The 19480-nt window shown below is 37.2% G+C and overlaps 1 protein-coding gene across 1 annotated transcript in view; it reads left to right on the top strand.

Annotated features, from left to right (window-relative positions):
• Positions 1–19274, top strand: part of LOC149820319 (uncharacterized) — a 41125-nt gene extending 21851 nt beyond the window's left edge. The window contains exons 7-10 of the mRNA XM_089983863.1: positions 17806–17955; positions 18063–18176; positions 18725–18790; positions 18882–19274. Of these exons, the coding sequence (XP_089839989.1) occupies positions 17806–17955; positions 18063–18176; positions 18725–18790; positions 18882–18992 (441 nt within the window). The 3' untranslated portion in view covers positions 18993–19274. The remainder of the gene's footprint in view (positions 1–17805; positions 17956–18062; positions 18177–18724; positions 18791–18881) is intronic.
• The last annotated feature ends 206 nt before the right edge of the window (positions 19275–19480 follow it).

Genomic DNA, 19480 nt, shown 5'->3' with positions numbered 1-19480 from the left:
CGGCGAAATATATATATATATATATATATATATATATATATATATATATATATATATATATATATATATATATATATATAAGTCCAAAAGTTGGACATAAATGACCCTGGGTGCATTGACTGCACCCAGGGTCAGGTTGACCGCATCGGGTGCGGGTGTGGCACCTAGTTGGAGAATCCCTGTGACATATAGGGCAAAAAAAATTTCTTGGCAATTTTTTTTAAGTCCGAAAATTGGACCAAAATGACACTGGGTGCGTTGACCACACCCAGGGTCGGGTTGACCGCACCCGGTGCCGCACCCGCACCCGCACCTGCGTCGACGCAGGTGCGGCACCCTGCTAGCCGAATCCCTGTGACATAGGCTCTAATGCATTGCCACCCTCATGTACTTGAATTTCCTTCCTTTGCCTATTCTTGCCATGGTCTATGCATATTGTGTTTGTCATTCCGAGGAACAACACCTCAATCTCAACTGCATAACCATTTGAATTTCTCTCATGACTGAAAAAGCCTCTTCTGTTTGACATTCCTATCTCAATTGCATGGTCTTATTTCTCATATATTTCTTCCTTTAATTCTCTGAATTTTTTCTACTTCTCTTCATGTTGGAGAAAATGAATTGCAAATATGGGACATTGTCCTTGTATGCTTTCTCCTTTTTTGAGTTGTCAAAGCAGTGGAGTTTGCACCTGAGACCCCTTTTTAAAGAGTGATTTTTGCTGATCTAGCTATCATATTTAGCTCTTGGTTTTTTCTCGCTTTAGTGTTCTGTATTTTGGATTCAGACCTCTATGGACACCACTATATGATCCTGCCTCATAACTGTCCGACACTGTCCTTGTATGCTTTCTCCTTTTTTATGTTGTCAAATCTGTGGAGTTTGCACCTGAGACTCCTTTTTAAAGATAGTGTGACTTTTGCTGATCTAGCTATCATATTTAGCCCTTGTTTTTTTGTCGCTTTAGTGTTCTGTATTTTGGATTCAGACCTCTATGGACACCACTATATGATCCTTCCTCATAACTGTCCATTTACAGGGCCATCACGTGAATGTTTTTTGGGATGCTGATGCTTTATTCATCTCACTGTCCCATAGTCCTTGCAGCCCTGTACCTTCAGGGCTGTTAACCTTCACATAGGCCGTCATCACTCATGACACTCTTGGGTGGGTGATCTAGGAGCCATGATCCAAAAACACTAGCAATCTCAATAAACAATCTTCCACACCAAAATCACTCATTTTCGACTCCCCCAGATTAAATAATTCTTCACTCAATAAGGACAGCTCACACCAGACACCTCAAAAAAGTTTTATCAGCCATGCCATGTCACACTTGTTTGTCTACATAATTGGACAAAGAAGTCAGATATTATCATAATTAAACCCTCGTGATTGCCTTAAGGGTTTGTCTTCCTGGACTCTATGTTCTATCTTCAAGTCATTTCAATACTAATTGTGTAACTGCTGTAAACCATCAAGTATTCACACCCTTTCTGAATATGCTCTGGTTTCATGTTGTGGTTGCAGTTGGTTATCTTTAGGAAATAAGAAAAAGAAATTATCAGGAGAGAGAGGCTTTGTTGTATATTTAGTATTTACATCTTACGCACATCAGTGGGGATGAATATACTGAAAAAGGTGTATAGGCATTGGATCTGACCCGATCCATGTACCCGATATGTAACTGTTAAAACATATGTAATAATACCATAATACCCGATAGGGGTATTATGGTCATTTCACAAAGTACCCCATAGGGGTACTTATTTTGTTTCTCGTATTTCACTATTTTTTATTTTTCTTTTTATTTTTATTTTTGTATTTTTTGGATACCGAAAAGGGGCCCCACAATGGAGTCGTTGGGGCCCCCAACGGTCACATATGTGACCGTTGGGGGCTCCCAACGACTCTATTGGGAGCCCCTTTGGTCTCCTCTTCTTATAAATAGGGGGAACCCCCCATGTATGGTGTATTGCTCTTGAGAGCTCCTCTTCAATAATAGTGATATTATTTTTCATGTGTGTTGCCTTTTTATAAGGCCCTTTGTATATCCCTTAGTGGATTTTCTCTCTTGTGCTTGTTGCATTTGTCCGTGTGGGACATAGTGAATGCTTTAGCATTCTTGGTTTCTTCCGCTTATTTCATTACATGGTATCAGAGCCATAAGATCTTCTAAAGGTAAAATCTTGTCTCTCTCTACTTCCTTTCTTTCTCACATCTTCCTTGTGTAGCAATGGAAGTCAAGATCGATCTATCATTCAAACTCAATGGAAAAAATTACATGATGTGGGCATCCGCAATGGAGAATAATCTCAAAGGCAAGAAGCTTTGGGGTTATGTAATGGGAACCGTTCCGGAACCCCAACTTAAGCTCACAAAGATGGAAGGAGATCAAGAGAAAGCACTTGAAGGCGATGCTCGTCTCAAGGCCATTGAAGATTATAATCATCAAATGGAAGATTGGGAGAGCAACCATGCAAAAATCCTTGCATGGTTTATGAATAATGTCGAACTTAAGGTATGTGCAAATATTGCAAAATTCCGCCGGGCAAATGAAGCTTGGTTTTTTATGAAGGGTATGTTTACCCAAAAGGATCTTGCAAGAGCTTATTTCTTGCAAGAAAAAGTAAGAACCACAAAACAAGGCGACATGAGCATACAAGATTACTATAGTGCTCTAAATCCTTTGTGGGATGAATTGGCTCTTTTAGAGCCTAAATGGGTATCTATGGAGGATGTGGTTCTAAGACAAAAACAAATGGAACAAGATAGATTGTTTCAATTTTTATTTGGGCTTCGTCCCGAATTTGAACAAGTGAGATCCTCACTTCTTCATAGATCCACGTTTCCTCCCTTAGAAGAAGCTATTGCCGAGATTACTCAAGAAGAGACTAGGCATAGCATGGGTAAAAGCATAGAGGAAGTTCTTGCCGTATCTAAACCCGGCAATCATGTTAAAACATACAAACCACCTCATTTTGGTAAGCAAGGGAGTGGTGGAAGAAAAATGATTATATGTCACCATTGTTATGAGCCGGGACATATTAAACCCGTTTGCCCAAAGCTAAATGGGGCATTCAAGCCAAAGGTGGCTTCCGTTGAAGAATCCACCACCAAAGAAGATGACGGCAAGAACGGGGATCTCAAAGACACTCTTGGACAAATCTCCTTGGCTCTTCAACAAATCTTAAAGGTCACTTCTTCCACCTCCGGTGCCGCCATTGCCTCATCATCACCTCCCGGTACGTACTCTTGGATTTTAGATTCCGGAGCTTCTTTTCACATGACCCCTCATGAAAATGCATTAACCAATGTGCACACCAATTCAAAAATGTCTTGTGTCTCTACGGCCGATGGAACTTTTCTCAAAATAAATGGTGTTGGAACTCTTGATTCTAAAAATGTTCAAAATTTCCTTGTTCCAAAAGTTAGAATAGTTCCAAAACTAAATCTTAACCTCTTTTTCGTTTCTCAAATAGCCGACCATGGATGTGAAATATCTTTCTCATCCCAAGGGTGCTTTGTGCAGGATCTCCGGTCCGGGAAGCGGATTGGGCAAGGCCATAGGAAGGGAGACCTTTATTTTATGGATAATTTAATGCTTCCAAATACCTCATTTTGTACTTATGTCCAAGACAAAAATATTGAAACTTGGCATAAAAGGCTTGGACATCCAAGTTACTCTAAAATGTATCTTTTTCCTTTTGGACACAAGTTTTGTAAAGAAAAAGATATCAATTGCAAAGATTGCATTTTTGGCAAAATGAAGTCTACTCCTTTTCCTATTAGATCCTTTGTGACAACAAGACCTTTTGAATTGGTGCATTCCGATGTTTGGGGGCCATCTCCGGTTCTATCTAAAGGTGGTTATTCATATTATGTTACTTTTATTGATGATTATACTAGATATGTATGGATTTATTTTCTTAACTTTAAATCGGAAGTTTTTAACTTCTTTAAAGAATTCCATGCAAAAATTCAAAATCAATTTCAAAGTCAAATATCCATTCTTAGATCCGATTCGGGTGGAGAATACTTATCAAATGATTTTCAAGCATATCTAAAACAACATGGCATTTGTCATAAAAAATCTTGCCCAAGAACTCCTCAACAAAACGGTCTAGCGGAAAGAAAACATAGGCATATTTTGGAAACCACTAGATCCTTACTCATTTCTAAAAATATTCCTAAAAATTTTTGGGCCGAAGCCGTGTTAACCTCCACCTATTTAATCAATAGGATGCCATCTTCAAAATTGAATAATATCTCCCCTTATGAAAAACTTTTTAATATGACACCCGACTACAATCGTCTTCGGATTTTTGAGTGTAAATGCTTTGTTCTTTTACATAAAAGAGATAAATTGTCACCTAAAGCAATAGAATGTGTATTTTTAGGATATGGTGAAAATAAAAAAGGCTATAGATGCTTTGATCATAAAAACAATAAGTTATTTGTCTCCAAAGATGTAACCTTTCTAGAAGATGAAAATGGATTTGACATATTGGAAAAATCAAATGAAATTGATTATATATTTATCAATGATCTTTTAGAAGATTCAAATGATGACTCTTTGAGTCATCCGGAAATTTTAGAAAATACTCATGATTCTCATGATGATGATGTATCACCAACTAATGGTGACAATCTCCAAGTATACACTCGGCGTGAGGAAGCCCAACCTATTAGTGCTTTAGAAAAATTCTTGCGGCTTAATGAACCCCTAGAAGAAACCTCCCTTAGGCGTTCTTCTAGATAATCAATTCCACCTAATAGGTTTGTCTCATATGAAACTCTTTCACCTAAATATAGAGCTTGTCTAATAGCCTTGCATTCTTACTATGAACCCTCCCATTATAATCAAGCAAAAAGTATACCTCATTGGGTTGAAGCAATGAAAGTTGAACTAGATGCTTTAAATAAAGCTAAAACTTGGGAAATAGTTCACCTTCCTCCAAATAAGAAAGCTATAGGATGTCGATGGGTCTACAAAGTCAAAACAAAAAGTGATGGTTCCCTAGAGCGCTATAAAGCTAGATTAGTTGCTAAGGGATACTCACAAGAATATGACATCGATTATGAGGAGACTTTTGCTCCCGTGGCTTGCATGACAAGCGTTAGAACTTTAATTGCGGTAGCATCATCTAAGAAATGGCCTATATTCCAATTAGATGTTAAAAATGCCTTTCTTAATGGTCAGTTGAATGAAGAAGTATATATGGATCCTCCGCCGGGAATCAGTGTTAACCAAGGTCAAACCCTTCGGTTATTAAAAGCCTTATATGGTCTTAAACAAGCCCCTAAGGCTTGGTATGATAGATTTAGTGCTATCATGTTACAATTGGGATTTCGCTCATGTTATACTGACACTGCTCTTTTTGTTAAAAATGCAGGTAATAGTATCATCATCCTTCTGCTTTATGTTGATGATATGATCATCACTGGCAATGATGAAAGCGGTATTCTTAAAGTTAAAAATATGTTAAAACATAATTTTGATATGTCTGATCTGGGTTTTCTCAGGTACTTTCTTGGCATAGAAGTTGCATACTCTCCTCGAGGGTATATACTGTCACAGATGAAGCTTGCTGCAGACATATGCTCCAAATCTGGGATTTCAGATGATAAAAAGGTGGAGACTCCCGAGGTTATCAATGCTAAACTACGACTGGAGGATGGAGTTCTGCTGGATGATCCTACGCCCTACAGGCAACTCATAGGCTCCCTCACCTATCTGACTATCACCAGGCCCGATATTGCTCATGCTGTGCACTCTGCAAGCCAATTTCAGCATGCTCCTACATCTGTGCATATGAGTGCTGTGCTCCGGATCATTCGATATATTAAAAATACTTTGACTAAAGGGCTATTCCTATCCTCAATCTCTTCCTTAGATTTACTAGCTTATACTGATGCTGACTGGGGAGGAAACCCAAATGATCGAATCTCAACTACTGGCTTTTGTGTATTCCTAGGAGATTCGCTAATTGCTTGGAGGTGCAAGAAACAGCAGAAAGTCTCATTGTCTTCTACTGAAGCAGAATACAGGGCTATGGCAACCACTACAATGGAGCTGGTGTGGCTTCGAAGTCTTCTTCAAGATATGGGAGTCGAAATTACCGGGGCTTCGAAGCTTTGTTGCGACAACAAAAGTGCTATCTACATTGCCAGCAACCACACTTTCCATGAGAGGACGAAACATATTGAAATGGATTGTCATTATGTACGTGATGAATATCTTCGTGGGACAGTAACACTGCCATATGTCACTTCAGAATATCAACTTGCTGATTTCTTCACCAAAGCCCTGCCTGCTCCTCGCTTCTTGTTCCTCCTTGGCAAACTTTCGGTCATTCCCCCGTAAAGTTTGAGGGGGGGTGTTAAAACATATGTAATAATACCATAATACCCGATAGGGGTATTATGGTCATTTCACAAAGTACCCCATAGGGGTACTTATTTTGTTTCTCGTATTTCACTATTTTTTATTTTTCTTTTTATTTTTATTTTTGTATTTTTTGGATACCGAAAAGGGGCCCCACAATGGAGTCGTTGGGGCCCCCAACGGTCACATATGTGACCGTTGGGGGCTCCCAACGACTCTATTGGGAGCCCCTTTGGTCTCCTCTTCTTATAAATAGGGGGAACCCCCCATGTATGGTGTATTGCTCTTGAGAGCTCCTCTTCAATAATAGTGATATTATTTTTCATGTGTGTTGCCTTTTTATAAGGCCCTTTGTATATCCCTTAGTGAATTTTCTCTCTTGTGCTTGTTGCATTTGTCCGTGTGGGACATAGTGAATGCTTTAGCATTCTTGGTTTCTTCCGCTTATTTCATTACAGTAACATGTAACTATTTTTACATTTATCAGGTCTGGATACACCAGACCCGGACCCATACTGTAATGTATCTTAAATACACAAGTTAGGTCACAATTTCTTTTTTACAGAAATTGTGACAGACGTAATTGTTTTCTCTCTCCCTCTCTCTCTCTCTCTCTTCTCTTTCTCAACGCAGGTGCAGAGGAAAACTTTCATGGTATCAGAGCGAAGATCCATCTAGGGGTTGCGGAGGATTCCAAAGGTGCGACAGATCAAAGGTTTGAGGTTTCTTTCTTCTCCCATCTTCTTTTCTTCTTCAGTTTTCTTCTCTCTATATTCCCAATCTCCATCTCTCGTTTTCCCCCTCTTCAGTCTTTTCTTTTCCTTTAGTGGATTCACGCCTCACGTGAATTCCTAATCTGTTCACGAAGAGCTCACGTGAACCCTGGTTCACGGTGATCCTGTACATCAAGAAAGGGAAAAGCCTGTTTCGCGTGAATTCCTTTTCTGCGTATCCCTTCAAATTTTTTTTCTTCTCTTTTCTGCGTATCCCTTCTTATATTGGGCTGGATATCGGGAAGGTCTGCGACATCAAATTTCTTGGAATGCAGCCTGCGTATCCCTCTTCTTATACTGGGCTTGGATATCGGGCATGGCTGAATATCGACTCTCAGAACCCCTTTCTCGTATCATATTTCTTCTGACTGTTACGAGTGGGATCCACATTGAAAATACAGTTTTTTTTCTTCCTTTCCTCATTGCTTTCACATTGAAAATAGAGTTTGATTTTCTTTCCATTGCTTAAATATCCGACCTTTCAAAAGTAGAAAAGAAAACTCAGTCTTGGAATACAGCCTGAATTTCTTCTGACAACCTCTGGTCGCAAATTTTTGAATTTCTCAGCCGTAAAAAAAAAAGGGACGATCAACAAACATCTCTGGCTGCAGACTGAGCACTCTGTGGATACTCTGGTAACACAAAAAGGGTTCCTTTTTCTTGTTAAAACTCTTTCTCATGGATATTCATTCCTCTTCATCCAATCTTTCTTCAAGTTTTCTCACTCAACTCGTTTTCTGAAAAGTTAACTACCTCAAACTTCTTGATCTGGAGGAGACAAATCATTCCTTTTATAAGGAGTCAGGGTCTCTTGGGTCACCTTGATGGAACCACTCCCGCTCCACTCGAATTTGTTACGAGAGAGGAAAAAGATGACAAAGGAGTAAGTTCAATTGTGTATGTCAAGAACGTAGAGTACCTCAACTGGGAAAGGAAAGATCAGTCGGTGGTTGCATATATCACTTCCACCCTGTCCCAAGAGGTCCTTGTTGCAATTCCCGACAATTGTACTGCTCTCCAACTTTGGGAAAAATTGGTTCAAACATATTCACAAGTTTCGCAGTCACGAATGGTTTTTCTCAAGAGGGAATTTCAAATGCTGAGAAAAGATTCCATGACCATCATGGAATATCTGAACAAGATGAAGACTATCACAGGCCAACTTGCAGTTATAGGGTGCGCGGTGAGTGACAGTGATATGGTACAACAGGCTCTGAGTGGATTGGGATCCGACTACAATATGATCGTCACTTCACTATTGTGTCTCCCTGCTCTTCCTACCTTTGATGAGTTGCGAGCAAAATTGATTCAGTATGAGATGACTCTGAAAGGGTTCTCTAAGGAATCTCACATTCACACAAATTCTCAGGAAGTTTTTGCCACAAGAGTAACTTATGGTAGAGGACGAGGACGAGGAGGACAAGGGCGAAGTGGACACGGAGGGCGTGGTCTGCTTCCCACTCCAAATACGTTCGCTCATTCGCAGGGATCAAGATCCATTCCTACTTGCCTCCTTTGTAACAAAAAGGGGCATATCAAAGCGAATTGTTGGCATAATCCAGAGAATAAAGGAAAGGGTCCACAGACAGAAAACAAAAGGAAGTTCTCAAATAATGGAGAGATTAAAGATCTGCTGATATCTGCGTTGTCAGAGTTGAAATTGAAGCAGAGTGATGAAGGCACTTGGTTTGTCGACTCAGGGGCAACCACTCATGTGACAGGTGATGCAGGTAAGATTTCTAATCCCATTCCTTATTTTGGAAAAAGTAAGATTGTCACTGGAGATGGATCCCACCATCCTGTTTCTCATGTTGGAAAAACTGTCATTCCCATGTCATATTCCACTCTTACTCTTTTAGACGTTCTTCATGCCCCTGCCATTAAGAAAAATATTGTCTCTGTTTCCAAACTTATTGATGATAATAATGCTTCGGTTGAATTCACTCCCTTCTCTGTGCAGGTCAAGGACCTACGCACGAGGGAAACATTCGCTGAAGGAAAGAGACGAGGCAATATGTATGTCTTTGAAGAAGCTCCTTGTCATGTTGTTCGCCCTGTCCACCTGAATTCAAAGCCCTCATTAGAGTCGTGTTCATCCTCTTCTGCTAATGTTTTTAGTATTTCTGAATGTAATAAGCCATTCTTATGGCATAGTCGGTTAGCCCATTGTGGGAGTCATTTTATTGAGAAACTTGTATCTAATAATCTCATTCCAAAAGAAAGTCTCAATAGGGGTGAGAACAGTCACAAATGTTCCAGTTGTCTTTCCTGAGAGCCATGTATTGCCTTTTCATTCCATTAATAAGAGAGCTTCAAAACCTTTTAAGATAATTTGTTCTGATGTATGGGGACCCGTCCCAATTGCTTCTAGATCTGGAAGTAAATACTATCTAATATTTGTTGATAACTATTCTCGATACACTTGGATATATTTCATAAAAAATAAGTCGGAAGTCTTCTCTTTGTTTCAAAATTTTCTTTCCCTTGTCAAAAATCAATTTTCTGAGTCCATTCAATTTTTCCAATGTGATGGAGGTGGGGAATTCTCATCCCGTGATTTTATTTCTTTTCTTCAAAATAACGGAATAGGAAGAATGGTGTCATGTCCTCACACCCCTCAACAAAATGGAATTGCTGAACGAAAACACAAGCATATCGTTGAAAGTGCCATGAGTATGCTCCATGACAACAATCTTCCCATCAACCTATGGACAAAAGCTTTCCATTCAGCCGTGCATGTGATAAATAGATTGCCTATGGTGGTTCTGAAAAATAAGTCTCCTTATCACTGTCTTTTTGGAACTCATCCTAGTTATTATGATCTGTGTGTTTTTGGATGTGTCTGCTATGTGCATATCGATCAGTCTCTGAGAAACAAGTTTCAAGACAAGGCTCAAAAGTGCAGATTTGTGGGATATGCAGATGATTACAAAGGATATAGGTGTTATGATCCCACCAACAAACGCATCAGAACCTCAAGAAACGTTGTCTTTGATGAACAAAATTTTGATCACGGAGCTGACACAACGAATATGCCAACTGAAATTTACTATCCTTGGCTGAGCTCAGAACTTTTTGCTGGCTCCAATGAAGCATGTTCCTCAGATTGTGTGCAACAAGAAGGAGAGGTGTTTGAGAACACTGGGACGTCGGGGTCACAGAATGCAGAGGAAGTACCGGGCAGATACAAAGGCATTGTCTATTCTAGACAGAGACCGACAACATCAAGTCATCCAGATCATGTCTCAGTCGCCAATCCTGCGTCTTCTCATACTCTTGCAGCCAGAAAATCAAACCGCATACGACATCCTATTGATAGATGGGTTAGTTATAACAACTTCTCCTTGGATCTTCAACTATTTTTAACTGCCATCAATAAGGACGAAGAGCCCATTATGTATTATCAGGCAGTCGCTTCTATGAAATGGGTAGAAGCCATGAATGATGAAATGCAAGCTTTGCATGAATGTGGAACATGGGAAGTTGTTCCCAGACCACCTGATAAAAATGTTGTCGGATGCAAATGGGTCTACAAAATCAAGTACAAACCAGATGGAACCATTGAACGATATAAGGCCAGGCTTGTAGCAAAAGGATTCACCCAAGAAGCAGGGCAAGACTATGATGAGACTTTTAGTCCGGTTGTAAGAATGAGAACGATTCGAATCATCATCTCCCTGGCTGTTGAACATGGATGGAAGTTGAGTCAGTTTGATGTAAAAAATGCATTTTTACATGGGAATTTGAAGGAGGAAGTATACATGGAACAACCCCCTGGATATCAAGAACAAAATTGTAAAACCCATGTATGCAAGCTAAAAAGAACCATCTACGGCCTGAAGCAAGCATCTCGCTCTTGGTTTGATAGCTTCTCGCTAGAGATTCAGAAGCATGGATTTTCACGTTCCATGCTGGACCACTCATTATTTATTTTTAAAAGCCCGCATGTGACCACTCTACTATTAATTTATGTCGATGATATCATCATCACAGGAAACTCTGCGGACCATATCCAAGAGATAAAAGACTTATTAGGTCAAAGGTTCAAAATGAAAGATCTTGGAGTTCTACGCTATTTCCTTGGTGTAGAAGTTGATAACCAGACTCATGGCTTGACACTCACTCAACACAAGTACACCGTAGACGTTCTCAGCAAGGCAGACATGAAAGACTGCAAACCTCTGGGAACACCGAGTGTACTTCATCAAAAACTTAGCGCTCATGATGAAGATCTGTGTGATGACCCCATCAGGTATCGTAGCATAATAGGAATGTTACAATACCTCACATTCACTAGACCTGATATTGTTTATTCAGTCAATCAAGTGTCTCAATTTATGCATGCGCCACGTACTGGACATATGGAAGCAGTCAAGAGGATCCTTCGATATCTGAAAGAGACTATTGGAGATGGATTGATATATTTACCACAGTCATATGGCCAAAACGAGCACGAAATTACTGTATATTGTGATGCAGACTGGGCAGGAGATCCTGACGAACGAAGATCTACATCAGGATATTGTGCCTTCATTGGAAGAAATTTAGTCTCTTGGAGCAGTAGAAAACAAAAAGCTATCGCTAGATCAAGCACTGAGGCTGAATATAGATTCATGGCTGCTGCCACTGCCGAAGTCACATGGATCAGGCATCTTCTAACTGAAGTAGGAGAAAAGATCTCCCACACTACCTTGCTCTGTGACAATCAAAGTGCCATCAACATGTCTTTCAATCCGGTACATCACAGTCGTGCCAAGCACATTGAGATCGACCAACACTTTGTGAGACAGAAGGTTGAAGAAAAAAAGATTGAGCCTGAGTTTGTCAGCACTGAAAGACAGGTTGCAGACATATTTACCAAAGGGTTAACCAAGGACCGCTTTTGGATGCTTAAAAGCAAGTTGTTCATGGTTCAAAACCATAATCAACTTGAGGGGGGGGGTGAAAAAGGTGTATAGGCATTGGATCTGACCCGATCCATGTACCCGATATGTAACATGTAACTATTTTTACATTTATCGGGTCTGGATACACCAAACCCGGACCCATACTGTAATGTATCTTAAATACACAAGTTAGGTCACGATTTCTTTTTTACAGAAATCGTGACAGCCGTAATTGTTTTCTCTCTCCCTCTCTCTCTTCTCTTTCTCAACGCAGGTGCAGAGGAAAACTTTCATATACCCTTACAAGATTGACAAACTTGAATATGACCAAGTTACTCTTCTCCTTTATGTGGGCTTGAGATGCCTGTCTCCAATATGTGAGTGGTTCTCTTGATGAAGTAATTGTTTTTATACATGTAAATGGATCACTAGGGTCCTGTTTGGATCTATTTTTACTTATTGTTTGTATATATAAATAAACTTAAGCACATTTTATAAAGATGAATCTTGTCTTTTAAAATTTTAATTAATTGAATGTTTGGAACACCAACTGTTTAAATTATAATGAAGAAGAAAAAAAGATTAGTGGGGTAGTGGTGATGATGGTGACAGTAGATGGTGGTGGTTGTGGTAATGGCAGTAATGGTGGTGGTGGTGATGGTGATGGTGGTTGTGGCAATGGTGATGGTGGTTGTGGTGATGTTTATGGTGGTGGTTGTAATGGTGATGGCAATGGTATTGATAGTGGTGGTAACGGTGGTGATGACAGTGCTAATGAACGGTGATGGTGATGGTGATGGTGATGGTGATGGTGATGGTGATGGATGGATGGTGGTGGTGGTGGTGGTGGTAATGGTGGAGAGGTGGTGGTAGAGATGATGGTGGTGGTGAATAAGTGGTGGTGGTCATGGGGATGATGAAGGCAGAACAAAAGAAAATAAGTAGTAAACTTAAATTAGAATGCTCATCTTTAAAAGTAAGAAGGGCTCTGATATGCTTCATAGTTAGGCAATGGACATCTGCTGGCCTTGCTTAGTGGTTTTTGACAAATTCTGGAAATATAACGACTGCGGGGCAGCGAACTCACTATGCGTATGTTTCATCTTGCACATGCTTGAATGCCACTGCATTCTTGTACTTTGATTTGTCATGATATTATTTTGCATGTCACAAAATGACACAGATCCCAATGCACTCCGAAATGCGTCTCAAGGGCAAAAAATACGATGTAGTTAAATACACATTCATAATAGAAATACTCATAGAACACAAGACTTAAAAATATACAATTTCATTAAGGATGAAATTCAAATAATACAAAAAAAATATAAAATTATAAAGAATCCTCACTACAATACATTCAACTCACACACATAATCCTAAAACTACCCATCACTCTCTCACTTAGAAAGGCACCCACCCACCCTTTATATAGAAAACAAGAGGAAGAAGAGAGAGTTTAAAGAAGGAAAAAAGGGAACCACTCTAGCCGTTGGACTAGCAGTCCAACAACTAGCCCCTCAAGTCAACCAATAGTTGACTTGAGTATATTATATATATATATATATATTTACAATCTTAACACCCCCCAAACTTTCAGTAACTCACCGTAAGTTTGCAATTACAAAGGAAGTCCCTTTACACAAGATATCAACATATTCTTCATGATACAAATCCTTTAAGGGGCTTCTAGATCTTCTTTGATATGCTCAAAACGTCTTTAGAATTATCAATGCCTCTAATATTTTCTGTAAAGAGAGCAAACAAGCCGTCTAACAAAAAATAACTATACTTATATGTATATATTATGGAGAGAGGACAGCCAAGCACACATGCATACAATATATAAAAAATATTTAATAAGTCAATTTAATAATTTTTAAAATAATTTAAAGTAAGAATTAATTTTGAAAAATCATTAATTTAAAACATGAGTCATTTATTACTTTAATCATCATAAAAAACATGTACACATATATCTATCACAAAAGACGTTAATGTATAGCAAACATGGATTTTCAACATTACCAATACTATGAAGAAATAACTCACAAAGGAGTATAAATGTCAATTCATTTTTACACAGCAGAAGATATAAATAAGCATGGATCAATTAACAACAATATTTAAACACACAACTAATGCATATATGAATGAACCATGCAATAATTTAGAACCAATGAAAAATCATTTATGGACAAATATTAATAGATAATAATGAAAATTCTTTTTAAGAAATATGAAGAGATTTAAAATCTCACAAATTTCAAGAAATGCTTAGATTAAAGAATCTTCCTAATGAAGATAATATCAACAAGTCTCAAAGAGTTACAATCCAAAAAGATAAATATTTCATTAACATATGCTTAGAAAAGCATTAATGCAAATCACGCAAGACAACCGATGATGGAATAAATCATGTAACTAAAGCATATCCAATGCAAAATGCATGAAACTATTTCAATAACCATTCCTACTATAAGAGCAAATGAGTTTAGAAAAATTACAAAGAGATTTTAAAATTTTCATACACAATGAATGAATTTTGCAAATCTTAATACTAGTTTGACCCTACAAGCAATCACCTCGCTAGACCTCCAATCCTCAAAAATCAAGTATATCAGTGATTAGAACAAGAGTATAATCTCAATGCAACTTATGAGATAAACAAATACACAAAAGTGTGAATAAACATCTCTTGTGTACATATAATGACACTCAAAACAAGTGTACCAGCGACTAAAACAAGAGCATAATTTCAATACCACTAATGGGGTAAAAATACACACAAAAGTTGAATAAATATCTCTTGTCTAAATATAATGACACTCAAAATGAGTTTATCGTCTACTAAAACAAGAATATTATCTCAATGCCACTTATGGGCTAAACACACACACAAAAGTGTGAATAAACATCTCTTGTCTACATATAATGACACTCAAAATGAGTGTATTAGTTACTAGAATAAGAGTATTATCTCAATGTCACTTATGAATTAAGTATACATATAAAAGTGTGAATAAGCATCTCTTTTTTGCATATAATGACACTTAGATATGAGACATAACAAGAGGGAAACACAAGAGATAAGAGAGGTTGTAATGAAAAAAAAAAAAACAAATGTTCATTAATAATGTTTAATCAATTTTTAGAAACTTCATGGTTTCAAAAACATAACTACCATCACAAGATATCAAACATTCAATATAAACAAATGAGTGATAAAATACACTCATAGAAACCGAGGTCAATCACCTACCAGTTAGATACATACCTAAACTAACAAGATGACATGAAGTGCACACACAACTCACCCCAATGACTAACTCGGATTTCCAATAACAATGAATTCAAAGGCCAATCATCTATCAATCAAACACAAGGCAAATGACAACACATCACTCATAAACTTGAAAATCTAGATTGATAAGATGACATGAGGTGCACACACAACTCACATCAATGGCTAACCCTGACCTAATAACAAAGACAAAAACAATAAGTTATGGACAATCCAAATGCCATAAAAAGATAATACATACTCACGAAAATCAATTTTCATATAAGTGAGTTCATAAAAATGGAACCAATTTGAAAAGACAGTTTCAAATCAAAATCCAATCAAGTGGATGAAATCTTAGCATAATAATTAGTGTAATTATATGCACAACAATATGTCAATTGATGCAATTATATGCAATGATGTCTTATGGCAATTTTTACAATCTTGAATAATAAGTCATGCCCAATATAAGCAACTTACATAGATGAGCTGAAATTATGAATTTTGAGAATCCTTCAAGAGATCATAAATCCATCAATCAATAAACAAGTGCACTAAGCACATCATATACAAAAGATCAATAAATCTTACTAAAGAGACAAAGACACATGATTTTAAGAAGTTAGAGCTAATCATAAGTTTACTATGAGGTAATTAAAGACAATCATATGGAGATTCCCAAAGAGCTATAAAATCTTGAGTGCACTAATGCATAACCACACAAATATGAAGCCACTAGTGGGCGAGATACAAAGAGCCAACTAAGGGCTATACCCGATCCTCACAAAGAGGAACAAGAGACATAAAAACAATATAGATATTATTGATAAAAAAACTCCTAAAGAGCCATACAGATTTATATATATATGGTTACATCAAACAAGAGATTTTTCTCACAATGTAACACTCTCCAATAAGCATGATATAAAATATCAATACGTAAGAGAGAAACCACTAAGATGAACACATTTATTATATGATAACAAGTCATGCTTATGCAATTCAATAATGACTTCTTAAGGCATATACCTAAATAAGACCTTAATCCAAAACATGCCATTTGAAAATAATCTTATTTAATAGAACAATATCGCTCAAATGAAATAACATATTCGAATGATGATAAAAAGACTATTAGAAATAGATCACGATAAAAGTTCCTTTTTATATCACAATATATTAAAAATTCCAAAGATAGTCCATACATATGTTAATAGACATTCAAATATGAATTTTAGTATTTTTCAAAACTCATAATATTTTAAGAATCGATTCAAAGAGTCTTCAATCATGAACCAAGAGTCCACCAACTTCAACTTGAGTAGATAACAACAAAAGTATTCTCTAAGGAACACACTCACAAATCCCACAAAAAGGATACACACAATAAGGTACATAATATATCTTCTTCTTCTACGCCTTCATCCCAAAACAATTGGGGTCGGCGATATGAACCAAAACTCCAAGTGGTTCATATACATAGGGTGTGACTAAGTTTTTATGTTGGTTGTCATTGGCCTAACGCAAGGTACATAATATATAAAAAAAATAATTTTATTCAATAAAATAAGTGTGTAAGAGCTTATATATTTTTGCAAAATATAGTTTTTCATTACACATATTCATAATCTAAGACATATATTTCATATATCAAAACACAACAATTCCTACATACATCAAAAATATTTATGTTTAACATAACTCATTTAAAATAAAAAATACTTACTATACATATGGAAGTCAAGAAGCCAAAGATACATACCGGAATGCAAAATCCTTGAATCCATTCCATTCATTTAATATGAATCCTTTTCAAGACCTCGATGCCTTAGTCCGCTACCATGTCACAAAATGACACGGATCCCAATGCACTCCAAAATGCATTTCAAGGACCAAATGTAGTTAAACACACATTCACAATATAAATACTCATAGAATACAAGACTTAAAAATAAACAATTTCATTATGGATGAAATTCAAATAATACAAAAGAAATATAAAATTATAAAGAATCCTCACTACAATACACTCAAATCACACATATAATCCTAAAACTACCCATTGCTCTCTCACTTACAAAGGTACACACCCACCCTTTATATAGAGAACAAGAGGGAGAAGAGAGAGATTAAAGAAGGGTAAAGGGAACCATACCATCAGTCCAACAGCTAGCCCTTCAAGTCAACCAATAGTTGACTTGAGTATATAATACATATATATATATATATTATATGTATATAATATATAAATACATACATATGTACATACATATACAATATGTATATGTATATACATATATAATATTATATATATGTACATATATTAACAATTACTACCCTAAAAAAATCTCAGATGGTATTAGGCTAATACTATATGATCATTGTGCTCAGTGCAGTGTACTGCTTTAATCTATTTTGCTTATTCTATTGGGTGCAAGCTATCCCTTGCTAATTTTTGATGTGTTGAATTAGGGATTTAAAATCACCAGGCAGAGTCAATGGAGATCTATTCCCACATGGCAAGCAGTAACATCAAGCAGGTACCCAGCTGGACATTTCATGTCTAACCAACAAAGCCTGGGCCTTCAGCTTGCACAGCTTGGAAGAGATGCATCTGCAGCAGTAAGTTTCTCTTTATCAAGACAACCTACATTTATGTTAGATGAAATGGGTTGTAGGCTGTAGCCTACTTCACAGTTATGTTAATGATAGCTGAATTTGTTATTCAGGGTGCAGCTCGTCGCTTAAATGCACAAAAGAAGACTGTGGAGATAGAGTCAGTAGCTGAACATGGGAAGCCTGAACCTCAACGAGGATCTGTTAAGAAGCATTTCCGTCTAGAGGTAAACAAGTTTCATGTAATTGCCATCACCTATTTGTAATACTACCTGATTTGCTTCCTACTGGGAAAAAGGTTGGGAAGTATAATCCAATGCGCTCTGAGTAATGCAATCATTGGAAAAAATAACTTATCAATGACAATTATTTTTTTCTGAAAAAACCTCTCTGGATTGCAAACATCACCTAACTTTACCTCTTAAAAGGTGGATGTTTGTGGGACGTTTGACTGTCCTGTCATAGCATAATAACAGCTCAATAATCTTATGCCTCTGATCAATTTTCTTGTAATGGTTTTACTCTTTTTTACGTTTCTCTATTTTATGTATATGGTTTCTTTCAGTCTCATAAACCTTCCATGATTATATTGCAACTATTTAGAATTGTCTATCCTTACCAGTCCCTTAACGTGCATTTTGATAGTACCATTCTCAATAGATATCTGTATACCCGTGTCACTATCTGTAGGATTTGTTTGCATTTATCTTTATTGGTTCAATTTAATTTGAAAATGGGAAATGAAACTATGATACCCATTAATTTCTGAATGTAGTTTGTAGAGAAGGAACAAGAAGATCATGATGAAGATCTTGATTTCAGGGCCGTGGAGAATGGCTTTGTGAGTCTCTCTCCCTCTCCCTCTCCCTCTCTCTCTTTGTGAATTTTAAAACTGTACTGACTGATTTACTATGGGCTTTATGTTTATACAGATCTCAGTGACTCCTATACGCTTGCTGGTGCAATGTGAGCCAGAAACACATACTTCTGCATCAGAATGGCTTGCTGCTTCCCTGGTTGCTGATGATGTGCAAAAACCATAACTCAGCGTTTGATTGTTGTGTATAAATTAAATCCATATGATTAAGGAAAGGGGTTTTGTAATTGATCATCTTTTCACTTGCTTTAGATGGCAATGCATGTCAAATCTGTTTTCTTTCTTTTTCTCATTTTCTCGTATATTTTAGAGAATGCATGATTTATTTATTTTCTTAGTTTTAACATGTACATTTTTTGGATATCTATGTATTATGACCTCCTAATGGCCGTGAGGATTATGTGACATTGTGCTTGAAGCAAAAATATCATGTGTGCAATTTTGTACATGAATTTTCCCCTTCTCTGCTTCTTTATAGATTGGTATCTTTAATTGAAAGAAATGAATGATTAAAAATTTGAGTCTCTCTCAAAATGTCTGTCCTTGCTGCATTGTGCTTGTACTTTGAACTTAGTTCAAAAGTATTGGCTTTATAGCATAGTTAGGGGAAGCGTGCTTCTGAAGTGGAATTCCCTCAGTGGGGGGGGAATTCGC

Source organism: Nuphar pumila, chromosome 12 (assembly GCF_984573655.1).
Source record: "Nuphar pumila chromosome 12, dmNupPumi1.hap1.1, whole genome shotgun sequence".
Classification (NCBI taxonomy): domain Eukaryota; kingdom Viridiplantae; phylum Streptophyta; class Magnoliopsida; order Nymphaeales; family Nymphaeaceae; genus Nuphar; species Nuphar pumila.
Note: the sequence above shows the minus strand (reverse complement) of the source record. Positions and strands in the feature narration are given on the sequence as shown.